The sequence below is a fragment of the Microdochium trichocladiopsis genome (assembly GCF_020744255.1).
Source record: "Microdochium trichocladiopsis strain MPI-CAGE-CH-0230 chromosome Unknown B0I36scaffold_3, whole genome shotgun sequence".
In the NCBI taxonomy this organism is placed as follows: domain Eukaryota; kingdom Fungi; phylum Ascomycota; class Sordariomycetes; order Xylariales; family Microdochiaceae; genus Microdochium; species Microdochium trichocladiopsis.
The window spans coordinates 3,024,765-3,041,240 of record NW_025763546.1 but is presented as its reverse complement, the minus strand read 5'-3'; the positions used below and the strand labels follow the sequence as shown (position 1 = coordinate 3,041,240).

General features: G+C 57.2%; 6 protein-coding genes across 6 annotated transcripts; 4 read left to right on the top strand and 2 right to left on the bottom strand.

The window, feature by feature from the left end:
- Window positions 1-60: 60 nt before the first annotated feature.
- On the top strand, window positions 61-1,910 carry B0I36DRAFT_372954 (chaperonin Cpn60/TCP-1 family; the record flags this gene model as incomplete). The annotated part of the gene is made up of 3 exons (XM_046160153.1): window positions 61-148; window positions 221-306; window positions 381-1,910. The coding sequence occupies 3 exons, from the start codon at window positions 61-63 to the stop codon at window positions 1,908-1,910; spliced, it is 1,704 nt and encodes a 567-aa protein (XP_046015615.1).
- A 1,396-nt stretch (window positions 1,911-3,306) lies between these two features.
- Window positions 3,307-4,640, top strand: B0I36DRAFT_318527 (uncharacterized protein; the record flags this gene model as incomplete). The annotated part of the gene is made up of 1 exon (XM_046153303.1): window positions 3,307-4,640. A coding segment is annotated over one exon (1,287 nt), but the record flags the coding sequence as incomplete, so codon positions are not given.
- Window positions 4,641-5,231: 591 nt separating this feature from the next.
- Window positions 5,232-6,008, bottom strand: B0I36DRAFT_93641 (uncharacterized protein). Its single transcript, XM_046163612.1, has 2 exons — window positions 5,780-6,008; window positions 5,232-5,720 (listed from the first exon to the last, which is right to left on the bottom strand). Exons 1-2 carry the CDS (start codon window positions 5,896-5,898, stop codon window positions 5,444-5,446), a joined length of 396 nt encoding a protein of 131 aa, XP_046015613.1. The 5' UTR covers window positions 5,899-6,008; the 3' UTR covers window positions 5,232-5,443.
- Window positions 6,009-7,088: 1,080 nt separating this feature from the next.
- B0I36DRAFT_239864 (RhoGEF domain-containing protein) lies at window positions 7,089-11,728 on the top strand (the record flags this gene model as incomplete). Its single annotated transcript, XM_046149721.1, has 2 exons — window positions 7,089-9,363; window positions 9,423-11,728. The coding sequence occupies 2 exons, from the start codon at window positions 7,089-7,091 to the stop codon at window positions 11,726-11,728; spliced, it is 4,581 nt and encodes a 1,526-aa protein (XP_046015612.1).
- Window positions 11,729-12,460: 732 nt separating this feature from the next.
- On the top strand, window positions 12,461-14,019 carry B0I36DRAFT_360871 (uncharacterized protein; the record flags this gene model as incomplete). Its single annotated transcript, XM_046158400.1, has 3 exons — window positions 12,461-12,800; window positions 12,879-12,924; window positions 13,002-14,019. 3 exons carry the CDS (start codon window positions 12,461-12,463, stop codon window positions 14,017-14,019), a joined length of 1,404 nt encoding a protein of 467 aa, XP_046015611.1.
- A 921-nt stretch (window positions 14,020-14,940) lies between these two features.
- Window positions 14,941-15,879, bottom strand: B0I36DRAFT_360870 (uncharacterized protein; the record flags this gene model as incomplete). Its single annotated transcript, XM_046158399.1, has 1 exon — window positions 14,941-15,879. One exon carries the CDS (start codon window positions 15,877-15,879, stop codon window positions 14,941-14,943), a length of 939 nt encoding a protein of 312 aa, XP_046015610.1.
- Between the last annotated feature and the right edge of the window lie 597 nt (window positions 15,880-16,476).

Below are 16,476 nucleotides of genomic sequence, written 5' to 3'. Positions count from 1 at the left end.
CGACGCACTTGAAGCTTCCAGCGAACCCGTAGGACATCGTCACCGCCACCACCCCTCACCATGGCGTCGATGTTTGAGCAGACCGGAAACGGCCACCTTTTCCTCGGTGGCCAGAAGATCTCTGGTCAGGACATTAGGGAACAGAATGGTCAGTTGTCTCTGCTTCATACGACCTTTGGCATGGCACATTTGGGCTGACCAGGTATCCCGCGCTTGATAGTTCTTGCGACACAGGCCATCGCCAATGTGGTCAAGAGCTCTTTCGGCCCCAGCGGTCTCGACAAGATGATGGTCGACGATATCGGTGTAGGTTGCGCAGAATTTCAAAGTCAAATCTTTGTCATCAACAAGAACGATTCTGACTTGCCATCTGTATCCAGGATGTTACCGTAACAAATGATGGCGCCACTATTCTCAGCCTCCTCGACGTCGAGCACCCCGCCGGCAAGATCCTAGTCGACCTCGCCCACCAGCAAGACAAGGAGGTCGGTGATGGCACCACGTCTGTCGTCCTGATCGCCGCCGAGCTTCTGCGCAGAGCCAATGAACTGATGAAGAATCGGATACACCCGACTACGATCATCACCGGTTACCGTCTTGCCCTTCGCGAGGCCGTCAAGTACATGAACGAGAATGTCAGCATCAAGGTGGACAACCTTGGCCGCGAGTCCTTGCTCAGCATTGCCAAGACATCCATGTCGAGTAAGGTCATCGGCTCGGACTGGGAGTTTTTCTCCAACATGGTTGTCGATGCCATGCTCGCTGTCGAGTCCAAGAACAACCGAGGGGAGGTCAAGTACCCCGTCAAGGCTGTCAACATTCTCAAGGCGCACGGCAAGGGTGCTCTCGAGTCCGTTCTCGTCAAGGGCTATGCTCTCAACTGCACAGTGGCCTCGCAAGCTATGGTCACCACTGTACGAAATGCCAAGATCGCTTGTCTGGATATCAACTTTCAGAAGGAGCGCATGAAGCTTGGTGTTCAGATCACCGTCGATGACCCGCAACAGCTTGAGCAGATCCGGCAAAGAGAGTCCGGCATGGTCATTGAGCGCATCGAAATGATTCTCAAGGCCGGTGCCAACGTCATTCTCACTACCAAGGGCATCGATGACATGTGCCTGAAGCTGTTCGTCGAGCGCGGCGCCATGGCCGTGCGCCGCTGCAAGAAGGAGGACCTTCGCCGCATCGCTAAGGCGACCGGCGCGTCGTTCCTCAGCACCTTGTCTGACCTGAATGGTGATGAGCGCTTCGACGCTTCATCCCTGGGTTATGCTGAGGAGGTCTCCCAGGAGAGAATCTCTGACGACGAGTGCATTCTGGTCAAGGGCACCAAGGAGCACTCCTCTGCATCGATCCTGCTGCGTGGCGCCAATGACTTCCAGCTGGATGAAATGGAACGGTCCGTTCACGACTCACTATGCGCGGTGAAGCGCGTGCTCGAGAGCGGCAACGTCGTGCCTGGTGGCGGTGCCGTCGAAACTGCTCTGCACATCTACCTGGAGGAGTTTGCGGGCACGGTCGGCTCGAGGGAGCAGCTTGCCATTGGCGAGTTTGCCCAGTCTCTTCTTGTCATTCCCAAGACGCTGGCTGTCAACGCCGCCAAGGATGCGAGTGAGCTCGTGGCCCAGCTGCGGTCAAGACATGCTCTGTCGCAGCGGACACAGGAAGGCGAAGGCAACGAGGACGAGAAGACGGTTGCTCGGAAGAAGGGGTACAAGAACTACGGCCTGGACTTGATGAAGGGCAAGGTCGTGGACGAGATCAAGGCGGGCGTGCTGGAGCCCAGCATCAGCAAGATCCGGCAGCTCAAGAGCGCGGTGGAGGCATGCATCAGCATTATGCGGATTGATACCCTGATCAAGCTTGACCCTGAGGAGCGGGGTGAGCCGGACGACGGCCACGGTCACTAAAAGGGTGGTATCGCAGGGAGACGGGCTTGGCACTGCCGGGCTACTGAGGGCTTGGGCCGGTGGATAGAGGCATAGATAAGCTCTAACGGGCGGTGTCAGCTGTGGGCCCTGGGAACAGCCACGAAAAGAAATAAAAGTAATGAAAACGACCGAGGTGTGCAGCGCCGTGCATGAGGTGCGACGAGGATCGTGAAGTGTCGACCGCTAACAGCAGGTCGACCCGGGGCACGTCCCCGCAAAGCGGCCCCCTGGCGGCGGACGACGCGGTTTGCATCGGGGACCCCACCAGGAGCCGGCCGGCGCTGGACAGCAGCCTGGAGACGGAAGGCCTCACCTCATAAGCGCAGCCTATTACGTACTGCAGCTGCCGCGGTGTTGCGTAGGGGCCGGCCTTGATTGGGCATGTCGTGACTTTTACGCTCGCAGCTAGCCAGAGCCGCCTGCCAGGCTTGATGGTCAGGTGGTGAGGTCGTGACTAAAAGTTATCCGCAAAGAGGGTAGGACAAGCCTGGAGATGGATGATTCAAGATGCTGGGGTCATCCGTCTGTCTCACCTGCCGCCACAGGAGCCGATTGCCCGCTCATCATGCTCAGACCGCCCAGGCTTGAGGAGATAGGCACGGACTCGCGCGGGTGGTGGTTCCTTGGACAAGACACGACACGACAAGCCACACAAAAGGGGGGCTAGAAGGGGACTTTGCTTATCTTGACGAGCTAAAGTTGGCACATGCCGTGATGTCTTTGCTGTCGACCCCTTGCCCCAGATTCTGATCGAAGCCAAGTCCCCACCACGCATCCTCTGCCGGGCCCCATCGAAAGGGCGTGACATGCTAACCTTGGAAGTCGGTCTGCTCCACCAGCTCACAACTCCCAAAGCACACATAAGTGCCGTCACTGCCCACTTGGTCTCTCTCTGGTGGAGGGGGCCTGTCTTTCTTTCGTATTCTCGCTTGGCTGTAATCGTGTTCTCCCCTGTGTCTAACACCAAAGAATAATCTTGGTGTAGAGAATGCAAGCCACGAACCTCGTGCACCTCGATCTGTCCTATTCCTTTTTGCCCACCACTGTATCTGGTCGATCTGATCCTGCAGCACACTCGGCGCCTGGCTGAGCATCCCCCAAAACCAGACATATCAGAACAACTTTTTCACGCTGCCAGCAATACAACTGGGTCCTACAAAATACAGGAGCCTCATACCAAGAACAAGACGTACAGTACTGTGACTACCTACCTGCAATGGGTTCTACCGACAGCACCATAGCCGATCTCCCCGCAGCCACTGCGCCCTCTGTCGTCCTCGCCCACCCAAGCGACGAAGAGCAGCAGAAGATATGGGCCCTGACCGCCACCGAATGGGCGGGAGCCCTCACGCAGGCACAATATCTCGAGCGTGAGCCATACCTCACCACGGTCCCGCTGAACCGCGACGGCGGCATAACGCACTGGATCTTGACCACCAATGATAACAACGGCAACGACAACGACGCCGATGCTGGCAGCGGCCGGAGCCGCCGGCCTCTGCTCTCGTCGTGCGAGTCGTACAAGAAGATCGTCCTCGTCGCGGACCCCGGGAGCGGGCAGGTCAGGGAGGAGATCGGCCACGGCATAGGCAGCGTGTTCACGAGCACAGAGTACCGTGGACGGTCGTACGCCTCGCGTATGCTGGGGGAGGTCGGCACCAAGCTGGCGAACTGGGATCTTTCGCCGTCATACAAGCCAGCCCCTGGCAGTGGCAGCGGCAGCAGCGGCAGCAAAAAGGCGATTTGCTCGGCGCTCTGGAGCGACATTGGCAAGAAGTTCTACGCCAAGAAGGGCTGGATCCCGTTTGCCAGCCAGCATGTCGAGTTTGCGGCCTGCAAGGGAGAGCAGCACGGGGCTGCGGCCAAGCTGCCCTCGACGCCCATCACATATGCCAACCTTGCCAAGTTCTGCGCGATCGACGAGGCCGCCGTGCGGAGCAAGCTGGTCAAGACCGCGGCCGCCACGGGCAAGACGGCCATGGCGTTTGCCCCGTCTCACGACCAGATGCTCTGGCACTTGTACAGGGACTCGTACATTGCGTCGATCGTGCTTCCCGACCGCGACCCAAGTCTCGCGGCGGATGTAGATGGCCAACCGGGGAACGCTACTGCCGCCACAAACGGCACGACTGCCAAAGGCCGCGAGAGTCCTGCGTCCTCCTCCTCCTCCTCAAGTCCCTCGCGGCAGCCACGCAGCGGCGCCGCGCTCCGCAGACACCCCGGCGCCCCGGAGGCGAACGAGGTCAAGGGCATCGCCGTGGGGCCAGAGGGCCGCCGGGTATGGGCGATCTGGACGCGCAACTACGCCACGCCAGCTGGGCCGGACGCACCGCAGAAGAACACGCTGTACATCCTGCGGCTCGTGGTCGAGAACGAGGACGAAATTGGCAAGGACGGAGATGGGGAGGCGGCGGCGACGACGACGGAAGCCTTCCGGGCCGTGATCCGCGCCGCGCAGGCGTTTGCCGCGGAATGGGGTTGCGCCCACGTGGACCTGTGGAATCCGACGGGCGTGGTGGCGCGACTGCTGCGGGACAGCGGGCTCGAGCACGAAGTGGTCGAGAGGGAGGAGGCGAGTATCCCGAGTCTGATGTGGTATGGCGAGGGAACGAGAACGGAAGACGTGGTGTGGGTGAACAACGAGAAGTACTGCTGGTGCTAGATCGGTTCGGCTTTTGCTGTGGGACGGGTAGATCAAATTTCGCTTATCTATGAAGAAAGTCTGCTCATATTGACTCATGACGTAGTAACGATGTGTGCTTTCTACAAATGAAGACAGGATGCACTATGAGGAAGCACAGGGAAGAACTATATTGACGCTTCTCCCTACGCAAGGGGTATTGTCTTCTGATTCTTGATATCACTTCGGATGGTGGCTGTATGCCGCCCTTAAGCTATACAACGCCGCCTGGATGCGGCGGCTGATCAGCTGCGTTGACCACAAGCTATATGGGTTGATTGTTACCGCGCCTCGTGCTTTGGTCTTGTCAATGTGTCTGTTGCCCTCGGCCTTATCTGATGCACCATCGCAACCGTTTTCAGGCTGCCCTGGCAGCAGACGCGAGGAGGCGTCATCTTCGTATATCTGACAATGGCTTGGCGTCCTTCCACCTGGAATTGTGATTCCCAAGTCCCAGCACGAATGCTAGAAGGAGAAGTCAGAAGCGAGACTGGAGGGCGGCCATGCTTCCCAAGCAAACTAGAGTTGCTCCGCAATTATGGCTGAAAGCATCCTTCTCCATACAGGCCTTTCGGCAGCAAAGGCGTCTGAGCCGAAGCCTAGTCAATAGAGACTCTCAGGAGTCTGCTTGCCACGCTTTGTGACACGTGAGACGTTTGCTGCTGGGTCAAGCTGCGACTATGCGGTGACGGCGTTGAATGATCCACCATGGCAAGCCCTCTGTATATACATTCGCAGGCTATGTGTCCACGGGAGATGTCGGGGAGTACCATGCGAATGCAATGGTTCAGAGAGCAGTCTATTGAATGCAGGGGTGAAGTAAACGGGGCCGTTACCGCCCTTTTGCGAACTTCTCGTGCCACTTTCCCCTGGAGGCTGGTGCGGCTGTCGCCGAAGGTTCAGTGACAAGTTCAATGGTGTCGTGCAAAGTCGATATAGCCTTCAAGCATGGAACCGGAACTTCTGAAACGGAGGGCTCTCCTGCAGAAGGCTCCGACTGTGCCGCCTGGAGGAGGATAAGAGCGTTGGAGGTGTTCTTTTGCCGCAAGCCCCAGGAGTGTGTTGGCGTCTTGAGGACCGCAGATGTTGAGCCAGACTCGATTGTGATGCTGCTCATTTGTGTCAGCGGTGAGACTCGTGCGCAGGGATGTCACTTTCGAGGGCGTACATGGGAGGACTGTCGGACTCCAGGAGTGCGAGAAGCTCGGGGGGAAGCTCGAGCAACTTGTAGCCCACACCATCGGGCCCATGCAGCACAGGCACGCCAGTATCTGCCTGGCTTGACATTGTCGCCTTATAAGCGTGCGTGTCAAGGACAGACCTGGTCCCAGTGTTTTCGGGATCCTCGTCTACCTAGGTAGCTTCTGCTTCGACGAGGTGGTTTCTCTCGGACGCCGGGCTGCGCAGTTGTCAAAGGGTGCAAGGGTAGTCCTGCCCCATGGTTGGAGCATCCAGGCATGCTTACATAATCCTCTCCAGCACCCACGACTTCGAGCACGCTGCCCTGCTGACAGGCATCAGCTCAGCCCGGCTGCCCGCAGTTTCCCAGGTTGTTTACTTGCGACAGTGGGCGAGTTAGCGGGGTTGCTGCTCCACCTCTTGGTCGCCAGTGACGACTTTTGAGCCAGCTGAAGGGCACCTTCCGAAACCTTGAAAGTAAACAGTCGCGGCCCGCGTCGTTTCACACAAACTTGAAGAGGGACAACATCCAGGCCGCCGCTGAGCTGCACACACCACCGACGGCCCCTCGAGCAACATCTCACCGATAGCATTGCCAGCCGCACACCACATACCGCGCTACTAATTACAGGGGACCCGACTATGCGGAGAATCATCCTGCCCGCATTGGCATAACTCTGCACCAATATCCACACGGTCCATGATTTGGCCCATGCTCGTTCCGCACCGGTCCATTTTGGGTAAGTTGCGATCCCGGAGGGCGGGCATCCAGAGTCGGCGGCCTGGCCTCCCCCTCGGGTCAGTCACCGCCCAATGTTCGTCTGACCTCCGATTGATTGCTCTTGCTACTTACACGGGCCGCTCCCTCTAGCATTGCGATCATTTGCCCGTCGCTTCGACTTTGGCCCGCCTGTTGAGCTGTGAGCAACTGCGGCGGAACTTTCTTTTGCATGGTGGCTGCAGCGACTGGTCGCCGCTAGTCGCCCGCGCTACGCACCCGACTTTGTAAACAAACCAACCTCGATCTCTTCGACTGCGCTGCGCCCAGCAACCTCTTGTGCGACCTCGACATTTATTTGCGAGCATGATAGCTTCTTGAGAAGCCTACTGCGCCCTGCCGTCCTATCCTTGCTACCCGTGCGAGCGCGACCGCTCTGTGCCACGACGGCCACCGTACATCAAATCCGCCGCTCTCCCACCGCTGCTCCCGCCCCCGCCAACACTCCCGTCTCGTTGCGCTCCCCACACTCGTCTCGCCCACGACACGCCATGCGAACGCCTGACCAGTAACAAAGACGATGGTGCGCGTCACGGAAGAGCTGGTGCTTACGCCAGACCATGTCAATCTTTACCAGGCCACCGATCCCCTGCTCGGCCACCTTCCAGTTCTTATCTTCCACGGGCCATCAACGACGGCCAACTACACCTTCAACAGCTCCCGCGTCCAGGTGCACATCTACAGCGTCGCCGGCTTCCAGTGCTTCCCGCGACTCACGATCTCGCCCAACTCGCCCTTCTACCAAGTCGTCGAGCATCTGCCGCGCGAGTTCCAGGTAGACGAGGTCTACCGGGCTTTGGCCTTTGCTCTTTCCAAATACTTCCACGAACTACCAGAATCCGTCAAGCACTATGTCCGCCTACAATATCCCTCAACCCGTGGTCGTCGCCCAGGCTCCGGCCCGGAGCTCTTCTCAGAGCACCATGCTGCCGAGATTGCCAAGGCCATGGTCAAAGCTGACAACACCGCAGAGGCCGTTCGCAAGGTCAATGCTGCGTTGCAGCCCCAGCACATAACTAGTGTCGATATCGACCTGGTCCTGCCTCCAGGGGCAGTCATACCCCTGCAGGCCGGCGAGTTAGAAGACGTGTCAGAGGATGAAGACGACATTATAGACCCGACGCTGCGCCAGTATGGCATGTATACAGGCTTGGTCAAGCTGTTCGGCGAACCGATATTCCTTCCAACATCGCGGCTGCGACGGGCGCCGAGCAAGCCAAGCGCACTGAACAGGAGCAAGTCCTTCTCGAAAGATCAGAAGTTTGAGCTGCGCCGCTTCATGGCCGAGCTAGTCGAAACTGAGGAGCGCTATGTTGCTAAGCTGAATGAGCTTGTAAAGCACATGGCGGACGATTACCGTCAGCGAGCGCGAGACAAATCTAGCGACAGTACGAGCCCGTCAGAAGCGGATGTGGACAAGCTGTTTCCGAAGTCCTCGGAACAAATCCTTCAGTTGAACACGGCTTTCATGCAAGAGCTTCGCAAAGTCGTGGATGACACTGAGGCAGCCGCCCTTGCAGATATGGAATCAGGCACGACATCATCGAGGGTGGCCGGTGCAAGCAATCCGGCAAGCAAAGGCAAGGACGCAAGTGGAGCCGCGGCAATTGCGAAAGTCATGTTGGAGTGGTTTCCGCGCTTCACAGATTGCTATCAGAGCTATATCCGAGCAAGCCAGAACTTCCCGCAGCTTATTTCATCCTTCACTGCCCAACAATCGAGCTTTTCTGAGCGCGTTGCGGCAACCGGAGAACAGCAGCTCCGCTCGATAGTTGTTGAACCGGTGCAAAGGCTCCCTCGCTACAGCTTGCTCATCGACCAGATCGTGGGCTGCCTCCCGATCACACATCCAGCACTTCAGCCAATGCTCAAGGCGCGAGACATCATCGCGAATATTTGTTCCATGGACGACCCTCTAACAGACAAGCCACAAGTGACAAATCGACTACGCAACATGATTCAAAGCTGGGCCGTGGATCTCGAGCCGAAAGGACGCCTTATCACCGCCCTGGACTTTTACGAAGTTCCTGCGCCCCACGAGGTTACCGACAGCACGTATGAGAATGAAAAAGATCGCGCAGGCATCCTGCTCCTCTTCTCAGACATCATTGTCATATTGAAGAAGCTTACCGATGCGACCATGACGGCAAGAGATCTGCTGAGAGAAATAGATAAACCCTCGGCAGAGGGTCTGCTCGTGTCCATGACCCACGCGGCTGGTGGGCTTGGCTCTTACGAACTCGCGTTTGCCGGATGGCACAACCTGAACCACGTTCGCTTCACCGAATCCTCGAACGGCAGTGCGATATGGATGACCTCGAGCCAGGAGATGCAGGGCGCCCATGCCAGCCACTTTGTTACCAGCACGGGCATGACCTCAAGGTTCTTGGTGCTACAGGAGTCGTACGAGGGAAAGGCCTCGAAATGGTGCGAAGACGTTGTCAAAGCCAGGATTGAGGCGCGCTTTCCCGAGGCCGAACGTGAGGATCCCAGGTGGACACTCAGATCGGTTCGCATGCCTGATACAAGCTTCTCGATGTACGCTGCTGTCTTCCAAGAGGGCATTGACCAATTTGTCGAGGGGCGCGGGCAGATAGCACCCATCCGGGTCGTCATCGACAACGAAAGAGGAACTAAGGGCGCCCCTGTTGGCCATTACGGTGTTGAGATGTGTTCTGAGGTTAAGACAATGATGGACCAGCGAAAGGTGGTTGTCATCACGGTCGGATTGTCGGGCAAAAAGTCCACCGACGAGATTGCGCTGGAGGACTTCCTGCCCACCTTGTCTAGGCGAAGTAAGTTCAATGAGACAAGCAGGTCAGATTTTCGTTCTGCTAACGGACTATTGCAATAGTCATTCAACTCCTCGGCACTCAATTCCAGGTCTCCAACGCGGCTCTGTGTCCGGCACTAGTCTCATATCACACGAAAGTCTTGCGTAGCTTGAGTGTCTCTTCGCGAGCCGAGAAGACAAGATCATTCTTGTCAAGTTCGCCCGTCAAATACCTCTCAAGCTTCTTGGGCGGAAACAGCAGCAGCCTGGACCTCTCCAGTGCGCCAAAGCTTCAACGTGCTGTGACGGATGATGCTAGCCTCCTTACAGCCGCCTCCCAACTAAGTCGTCAGAACAGCACACGAGAGGCAAGCTCCCTCTATGGCTCTGTCAAAAGCAGGGACAATGTCCGGTTCGGCGCAGAGGACGACCGTCCTGAGAACCCGCTAATCCGGCTGGAGCAAACATTCACAGGGTACATGGCTAGTCTGCAGGCTTGCAAAGGCAACATCGTTGGCCGCATGGTCCTCAATAGGTCCGCCGCGGATGAGCTACTCGTCAATGAGATCTACAACAAGCTGCAGGAGAGCCCCTACGACATTGAACATTCTAGCGACGCTGGCCCGGACGTCATCTTCGCCGCATTCGACAAGTTTGTTCGAATAGCCTGGAAGGAGCAAATGGGGCCGATCATCACCCAAAAGGCACTCGATGCATTGCAGGTTCGAGCCTCTAAGCAAGTGCCCGGGGAGTTCTCCGACTTTGTTCGGTTTCTTTTCGGCGAGATGGCCCCTCAGAATCGGAGGGCCTTTACGGCTCTCATCAAGCTCCTGGCTGATCTCCTCGACGGCTGTGGTAATGACAGCGATCGCGGCGCACTTACACTCGCCTTTGCTGAGATTTTGGTGCCCGATCGCACGGCGGCGAATTACATCAACCTCCTTGACAGACTTGTGGACGATTGCGATCGGATTTTCGAAGATCATTCTGCCAACCTTGAAGCCCTTCTCGAAAAGCACGGCTTGAACTTTGACACTATGACCCTGGCACCTCGCGGTGGAAAATCGCACTCCAGCTCTCTGACTTCGAACACGTCTTCCCTGAGGAAGAAGTTCGGCTTCGACACACTCCTACGCCATAACAGCAAGAGCGAGTCGGATGGACGGTCGTCTGTATGGCGGACACTGAGCAAGCATGCAAGAAATCCCACGGCAGGAGACATCCCAAGTTTGTCGAGAGCATCTGTCGGCAGGACCCGGTCAGTTGACCATGGCATCATCGCTGGACCGAATAAGCTCCGTCGGCCTGGGTCCCGTGATCGTCCGCCAATTGCCGGTGCGTTTGACGACGCGTTCTCGGCTCTCTCGCGACCGACCAGTTCTCAAAGGCTGGAGACGATTGGCGAGCCCGAGCATGAGGGCAATAGTGCAAAGGCAGCCAGAAGGAAGCGGCGCAGCTCTCTATCTGACCTTAAGACCCTCATGGCGGCTGCAACCCTGGGTGATGACGAACCCCTGCAGCCCCTCACCAACATGAAACAAACAGCTGAGAGGTTCAATTCGACCCCCCGGCCGCCGTCCCCATCAAAGATCCCCATCAGCCCCAACTCCTTGCGCTTGAAGGATGCGCAGGCGGAGTCGACAGTCTCGCCCCGACAAAAAGAGAACTTTGGCGACCTGTTCCGCGCGGAGCCGCCTCCCGCCCGCGAGTCACCGCGCAAGGGTCATTTCAAGACGCTGTCGACCTCGCAAATCCCGACTCTCAAGCCCGCCCGAAGCACGACGGGGGACTCCCCGGGCTCCCCGCCTCGCCCTTCAACAAGCCCAAGCCGGCCTACGGCCAGACTCAAGCTCCAGTCTCCACAGAAGCTCCGGGAGCGGCTGCAAGTTGAGAAGAAGGCACTGGAAGACGTCGATGCCCAACTCCAGAGCGAGCTCTCCAAGATCAGTGCAGACATGGCAAAGGTCAATACCGTGGCATCAAAAAGCACGACTGTGGACATTCGAAAGTTGAGCGCGAGTGTGCAGTCTATGCAGGAGCGGTTCCCGCAAATGCTCAGCGAGGCGACAGGCCGGCATACTCGACTGCAGCAAGACATGGACTTGTTGCTCCACGCTTCAGACTTGAAGGTCAAGGAGATTGACCAGCTTTTCAAGGAGAGCACGGCGGAAAACGAGCTTCTCTACGAGAAACTGAACAGTGAGCTGGGCAAGATTGCCCGGCTTCTCAAGAGCAAACAGCGAGAGGACCAAGCCGAGCTCGTCAAGTGCATGAAGGAGGCAGGCGAAGAGACGTCCCGGGTGAAGAAGGAGAATGCCAGACTGCGGCGTGAAATCGCGAGCCTGCGCGCGGCGGCCAAGGCGAGCAATTTTGGTGGCGACGCCTAGAAGGTCTTCGCGGGTTTCTCTGAGGGCGGTGAGCAGAGACGGTTGCGCAAGCAACGACGAGGGCATCCACAATGGCAGCAAAGAGAGGAGGAGAAGGACGATACCCACATGTTATTGCCGCACGATGGTGCCTGGCCTGTTTTGGCCGGGTTGATGATTGTGATGTCTCAACTTGCATTGGCGTTGTACAGGATATTTGTGCGGACATTTTCCAGGTGGCTGCGCTGCAGTGGTGGTGCAGTTGCAACATTTCTATATGATGGCTGTTGGTTGCGCCTTGTGCAAGTTAGAACCAGCGTGCTTGCATTCTTGTTTTTGGTGCTGCGGGTCTGTCGTTCTTGTTTGATTAGAGATTGATTGAGCTGATGATTATGAGCATAACAAGATGATGATCTGCTGTTGTTTGATTCATATGGCGATGCAGATGTGATCAAAGAAATGGATCGTTATGGGATGTTTGAGATGCCGATTCGGATGCTCAATTGCCCGCCCCAGTTTCATTCTCCCTCGCGTTCCACCAAACTGAGCGCGCCCGCCCGTCTCGCCTCACTCACTCACAGCCAAACCCCGACCAAACTCAACCTCACTTCACAGCCACCACAGCGGGATGGTTCCACATTGAAGAAGCGCACATACATGCTACAACCCAGTGCCGTTCTCTTCCGCGCGGATTTTTGCATGAATGTGCTGTGAGATACGTTTTGGCACCGGGGCAATGTCACGACAAACGCAATGACGCGCCGTCTTCCGTGGAAGCGCACGAGCGTTGGTGGCGGTGGTGGCGGCACTCCTGTTGTCGGGGCCGCGCGCATCGCGGATGAGAGGAGTCGAGTGATTGGCAAATCTCCTGCTACATATCGTGGCAGCGCGTCTGGTTCGACAGCGAAGCTAGGGCGAGATCCAGATGCGACGCAGGGGTCGGCTGGTGAGGAGGATGACGACGACGACCGCGGCGACGACTGCAAGATCCACACGGATGAAGGCGAGATGGAAGGGATCATGACGACTGCCGGAGGCTGGCGGGATAGTGAGCGAAATCGTCGTGGAGCGGGGATGGGGCTGCTTGATCTGGGTGAGTTGGTAGTATGCGTTTGTCTCGAACGATATCTCATCCTGTACAAGGATCTGACACCCAGCACTCTCATAACAGACCGCGCTGGCTCGACATCGCCACCTCCAGAACCAGTTCGCGAAAGGTATACTTTTTGTCTTGCATCAGATAAACTATCCATCTTCTGGCAAACGAGCAGTTCTGGCTGACCACTTCTGACAGCTTCATGATTGATGGCCTGGACCACGACGACCGCTGGCGGATGGTCGAGGACGAGTTCCTCGCCACGGCGCAGCAGTTCACGGCGCACCTGCACGCGGCCGAGTACCAGCGGCTCAAGTCGGCCTCGAGATCCCAGAACGCGACGACGATCAGGAACATCTCGCGGCCCGTGGTCGGCCGGATGACGGACCTCGTCCGGATGAAGCAGGAGCGTAAGGCGCGATCCGAGCGGATTCGGCGGGAGAAGCGGGAGATGAAGAAGAAGAAGCAGAAGCAGAGTCTGGCGCTAAAGCGAGAGCGAGGAGAGAACAGGGATGAGAACATGAATGAAGATGAAGACGACTCCGACGACAGCGCTGGAGACCCGTACAGCAACACCTCCTTGTTTGGCATGATGGAGAGACCGCAGAAGACTGCCGCCTTGCTTGGACCGCCGGCCGCGACAGCTGCTACTCGGTCGGCCGCAGTAGCGGTCGAGAGTGTTGCGGTCCCGTTAAGGACCTCGCCTCGTGCCCCTAGGATCATCGAACCTACAGCCCGCCCAACGTTTACTAGCATTCCAGGCCTCCGGAGACGAACAGCTTCGACCGGAGATCGTGAGGTACTAAAGGAAGTCGCTGTAGATGACGACAACGAGACCACAGGCAGCGAAGAGGATCTGGACGGGCCTCCTGTCCGTGTCCGACCTCAATCAGGGGTTCAGCGTGCTCATGACGACCATGACCATACCGCGCGAGCAACCAAGGCACAAGAAGTCCATCCTGTCGCGATGTCATCGGCGTCATCACACGGCAAACACGCAGCAGGCGCTCGCACGACACCAAGAGCTTCATCGCCGCGGAAAGACTCAAAGCAGCCTACTACAGTCGAGGTTTCCAGCTCTACAAGCGGGGATGATGATGATGACGACGACGATGACATCCTCACGAGGCTCAAGAACCGCCGCGCCAGTCACAAAGCCAGCCGAGATAGGAAGAGCCGCCCTTCCACGGGTTCTACTTACCTGGATGTGGGGTGATACCGTGGGCGACATGTGCGCAACATATCAAGGAAACAAACTCGCCAAGACCCCGATATGCGAGAAAGATATCACGCCATCTCTTCTCTCCCTGAGCTGAGTCGCGGGCATTGGTCAGATCACGTTGCGAGATGTTGGGGGGATCATCTTATGCAGAGAAGAAGCTGGCTCTTCCCGAGTGAATACTTTGAACATTGCACCCCCATTCTCTGCTCCGGTGGAGTGCAAACAACCACCCACCTAAAAGCCTCTGGTTTCAGGGCCCACCGGTTGAAGCTGTTGTCGCTCTCGCCCGAGCCAAAAGGCGAAGTATCCCGACGGGAGCGACGATATCCACTGTATCTGGGTGTTACGTATTTGCCAGGACTGACCTGAATCGAGGTCATCATGGCCGCCAAGGGTCCATTGACCAGTATGCCGCTTCACATCACCAAAGATAACGACGACACATTCACTGAAGAGCCTTAGTAGTTTGGTTGGATTCGTGGTGGCCGAGAGACATCCAGCTGTGATTACATTGCATGGCTTTGAAATGTATAGGAAAGATTGGGTCAAACTCGGCAGACCGGGCAGAATTCTGCATTACATTAACCTTGAAGGGAGAAGAAAGCTACGTGAGAAATGAAGGGATACAGAAAAGTAGCAGGTACGGCGCCACAAGCGGCCAACTCATCATGGAACCCGAGACCATGGCCGCCATATTTCTCGTGGAGTGCTGGCCCAAAGTTTCTTCCGCCGAGGAAGAACAAAGGAATAACCACGGGATGACACTTCGCGGCAGACTATCTGAATGGTATCAATCGCCTCTGACAGCCGCGGAGGGGGGTAAAGGAGAGCCTCTAGCAGCCGCGCAGACGAAAAGAGGCTGCCATGCGGCCGCCGCGGCCCTCCCCCGAGTGGTGGCGGGCTTTGTGTTCTATATTAGACAGTCTCGAAAAACCGCCCACAGGCTCCATTGCTAAGCGTGTAGTACTCAAAATTAGTCAGTACATAGGAAAAGTGCGGCTGATTCGGGGCGCAGGTGTCAGCAATTATGTTTTCGCACGTCGAGTAGATTTGCATGTAGGCGCTGCCGGCGCAGTTTGGAGTCATTGCACATGCCAAGCAGCAGCTCTCGGCCGAATCCGCCCAGACTGGTACTCGTTGGTAACCGCTTGGATTTCCATTAATATAACCAACGTCTAGCATGTTGTTCTCCGAGCACTGCGCGTAGACTGTCGACGCCGGAGCCTCGGGCTGCTCCGTCTCCGTGGCCGTGGTGAAGGACGTTGTAACTATGGTCCTGGTGCTGGTGATGTCGTTGCTGGCGACCACGGACTCGGTGCTGGCGGCGGGTTGCTGGAGGACCGTCGAGGTCGCGGTGATTGTGGTTGTGGTGACGGAATCGTCTGCCTCGACGGTGCTCGTCTCGGTCGCGGTGCTGACGACTGTCGTTGTCAGGGTCGTCGTAGATGTACACGAAGAGACATCGCGAGCCTTGGGCATGCCACGCCGGCCCTGAGCAACATTTCTGTTGAGGGGTACTAAGCCGGCCGGAGTGAGCGAGGAGGACACGGAGGCCGTCGTCTCGATTGCGGTGCTTGTGACGAAGACGGTCTCGGTGGCGTAGGACGTAGCAGCGGAGCCGTACTGCGTAGTCGTGGCTACCACAGTGCTGACCAGATACGCTGTGCTCAGGCTGGTACAGACTGCGCCTGCTTCGGAGCTGCTCGTTTCCGATAAAGACGACGTGCTTGCCCCCGACGGGGATGAAGATGGTGGCAGCGGTGCTGGTCCAAGGAGGTATGGCGGGAAGCCCGGTGTGTTAACCTGGATGAAGAATCGTGCCGGGGGGCCCTGGCCAGCTACGAGGGCAGCCATTGCCAGCAGACGAGACACCATAGGAAGGAGCATCGTAACAAATCAAGTACAGGGGGAATGACCGGCGGCCAGCCTCAGCTAATTGGCCTGACCGGGGAACCCAAATAATCAGGGGAAGCGGCTGGCCGGGGCTTTTGTATATAGATCATCTGGTATTAGTATGAGACACGGAGCCAAGGGTGGGCCTCGAGCAGCCACACGAATAATCCATTCCAGGCCGTTATCCAAGTGTCTGAAGTACAGCGCGGCCTAATACTAGACCCACATTCCACATGGTCTCACTTACACGCCGCCCGTCAACTTGGCGTGGACGACCATGATTTTGGAGGCTACAGGACGGCAGCTATATCTCGGAGAGCTTTGGCAGTTATGCTACAAGTACTATCAGCGATTCTTTATGAGACAGCCGAGGCTGTGACCGTCATTCCGTGGCGTACTGCTAAGTTTATCGCCGAAGAAGATAAAGAATACTACAAACGGTACTTCGCAGCAGATATCATATGGTATTAGTCGTCTCTAGCAGCCGCCGAGGGAAGAAGAGGACCTCTGGCCGCGCAAACGGAGAGGGGCTGTCATATGGCGCAGGCGCAGCTCCGG

Excerpts from the sequence above, each read along its gene's own strand:
- B0I36DRAFT_93641 (XM_046163612.1), bottom strand. The coding sequence starts at position 5,898 with ATGTCAAGCCAGGCAGATACTGGCGTGCCTGTGCTGCATGGGCCCGAT. Across the intron at positions 5,721-5,779 it reads GAGTCCGACAGTCCTCCCAT|CATCACAATCGAGTCTGGCT; the intron begins GTACGCCCTCGA and ends ACAAATGAGCAG.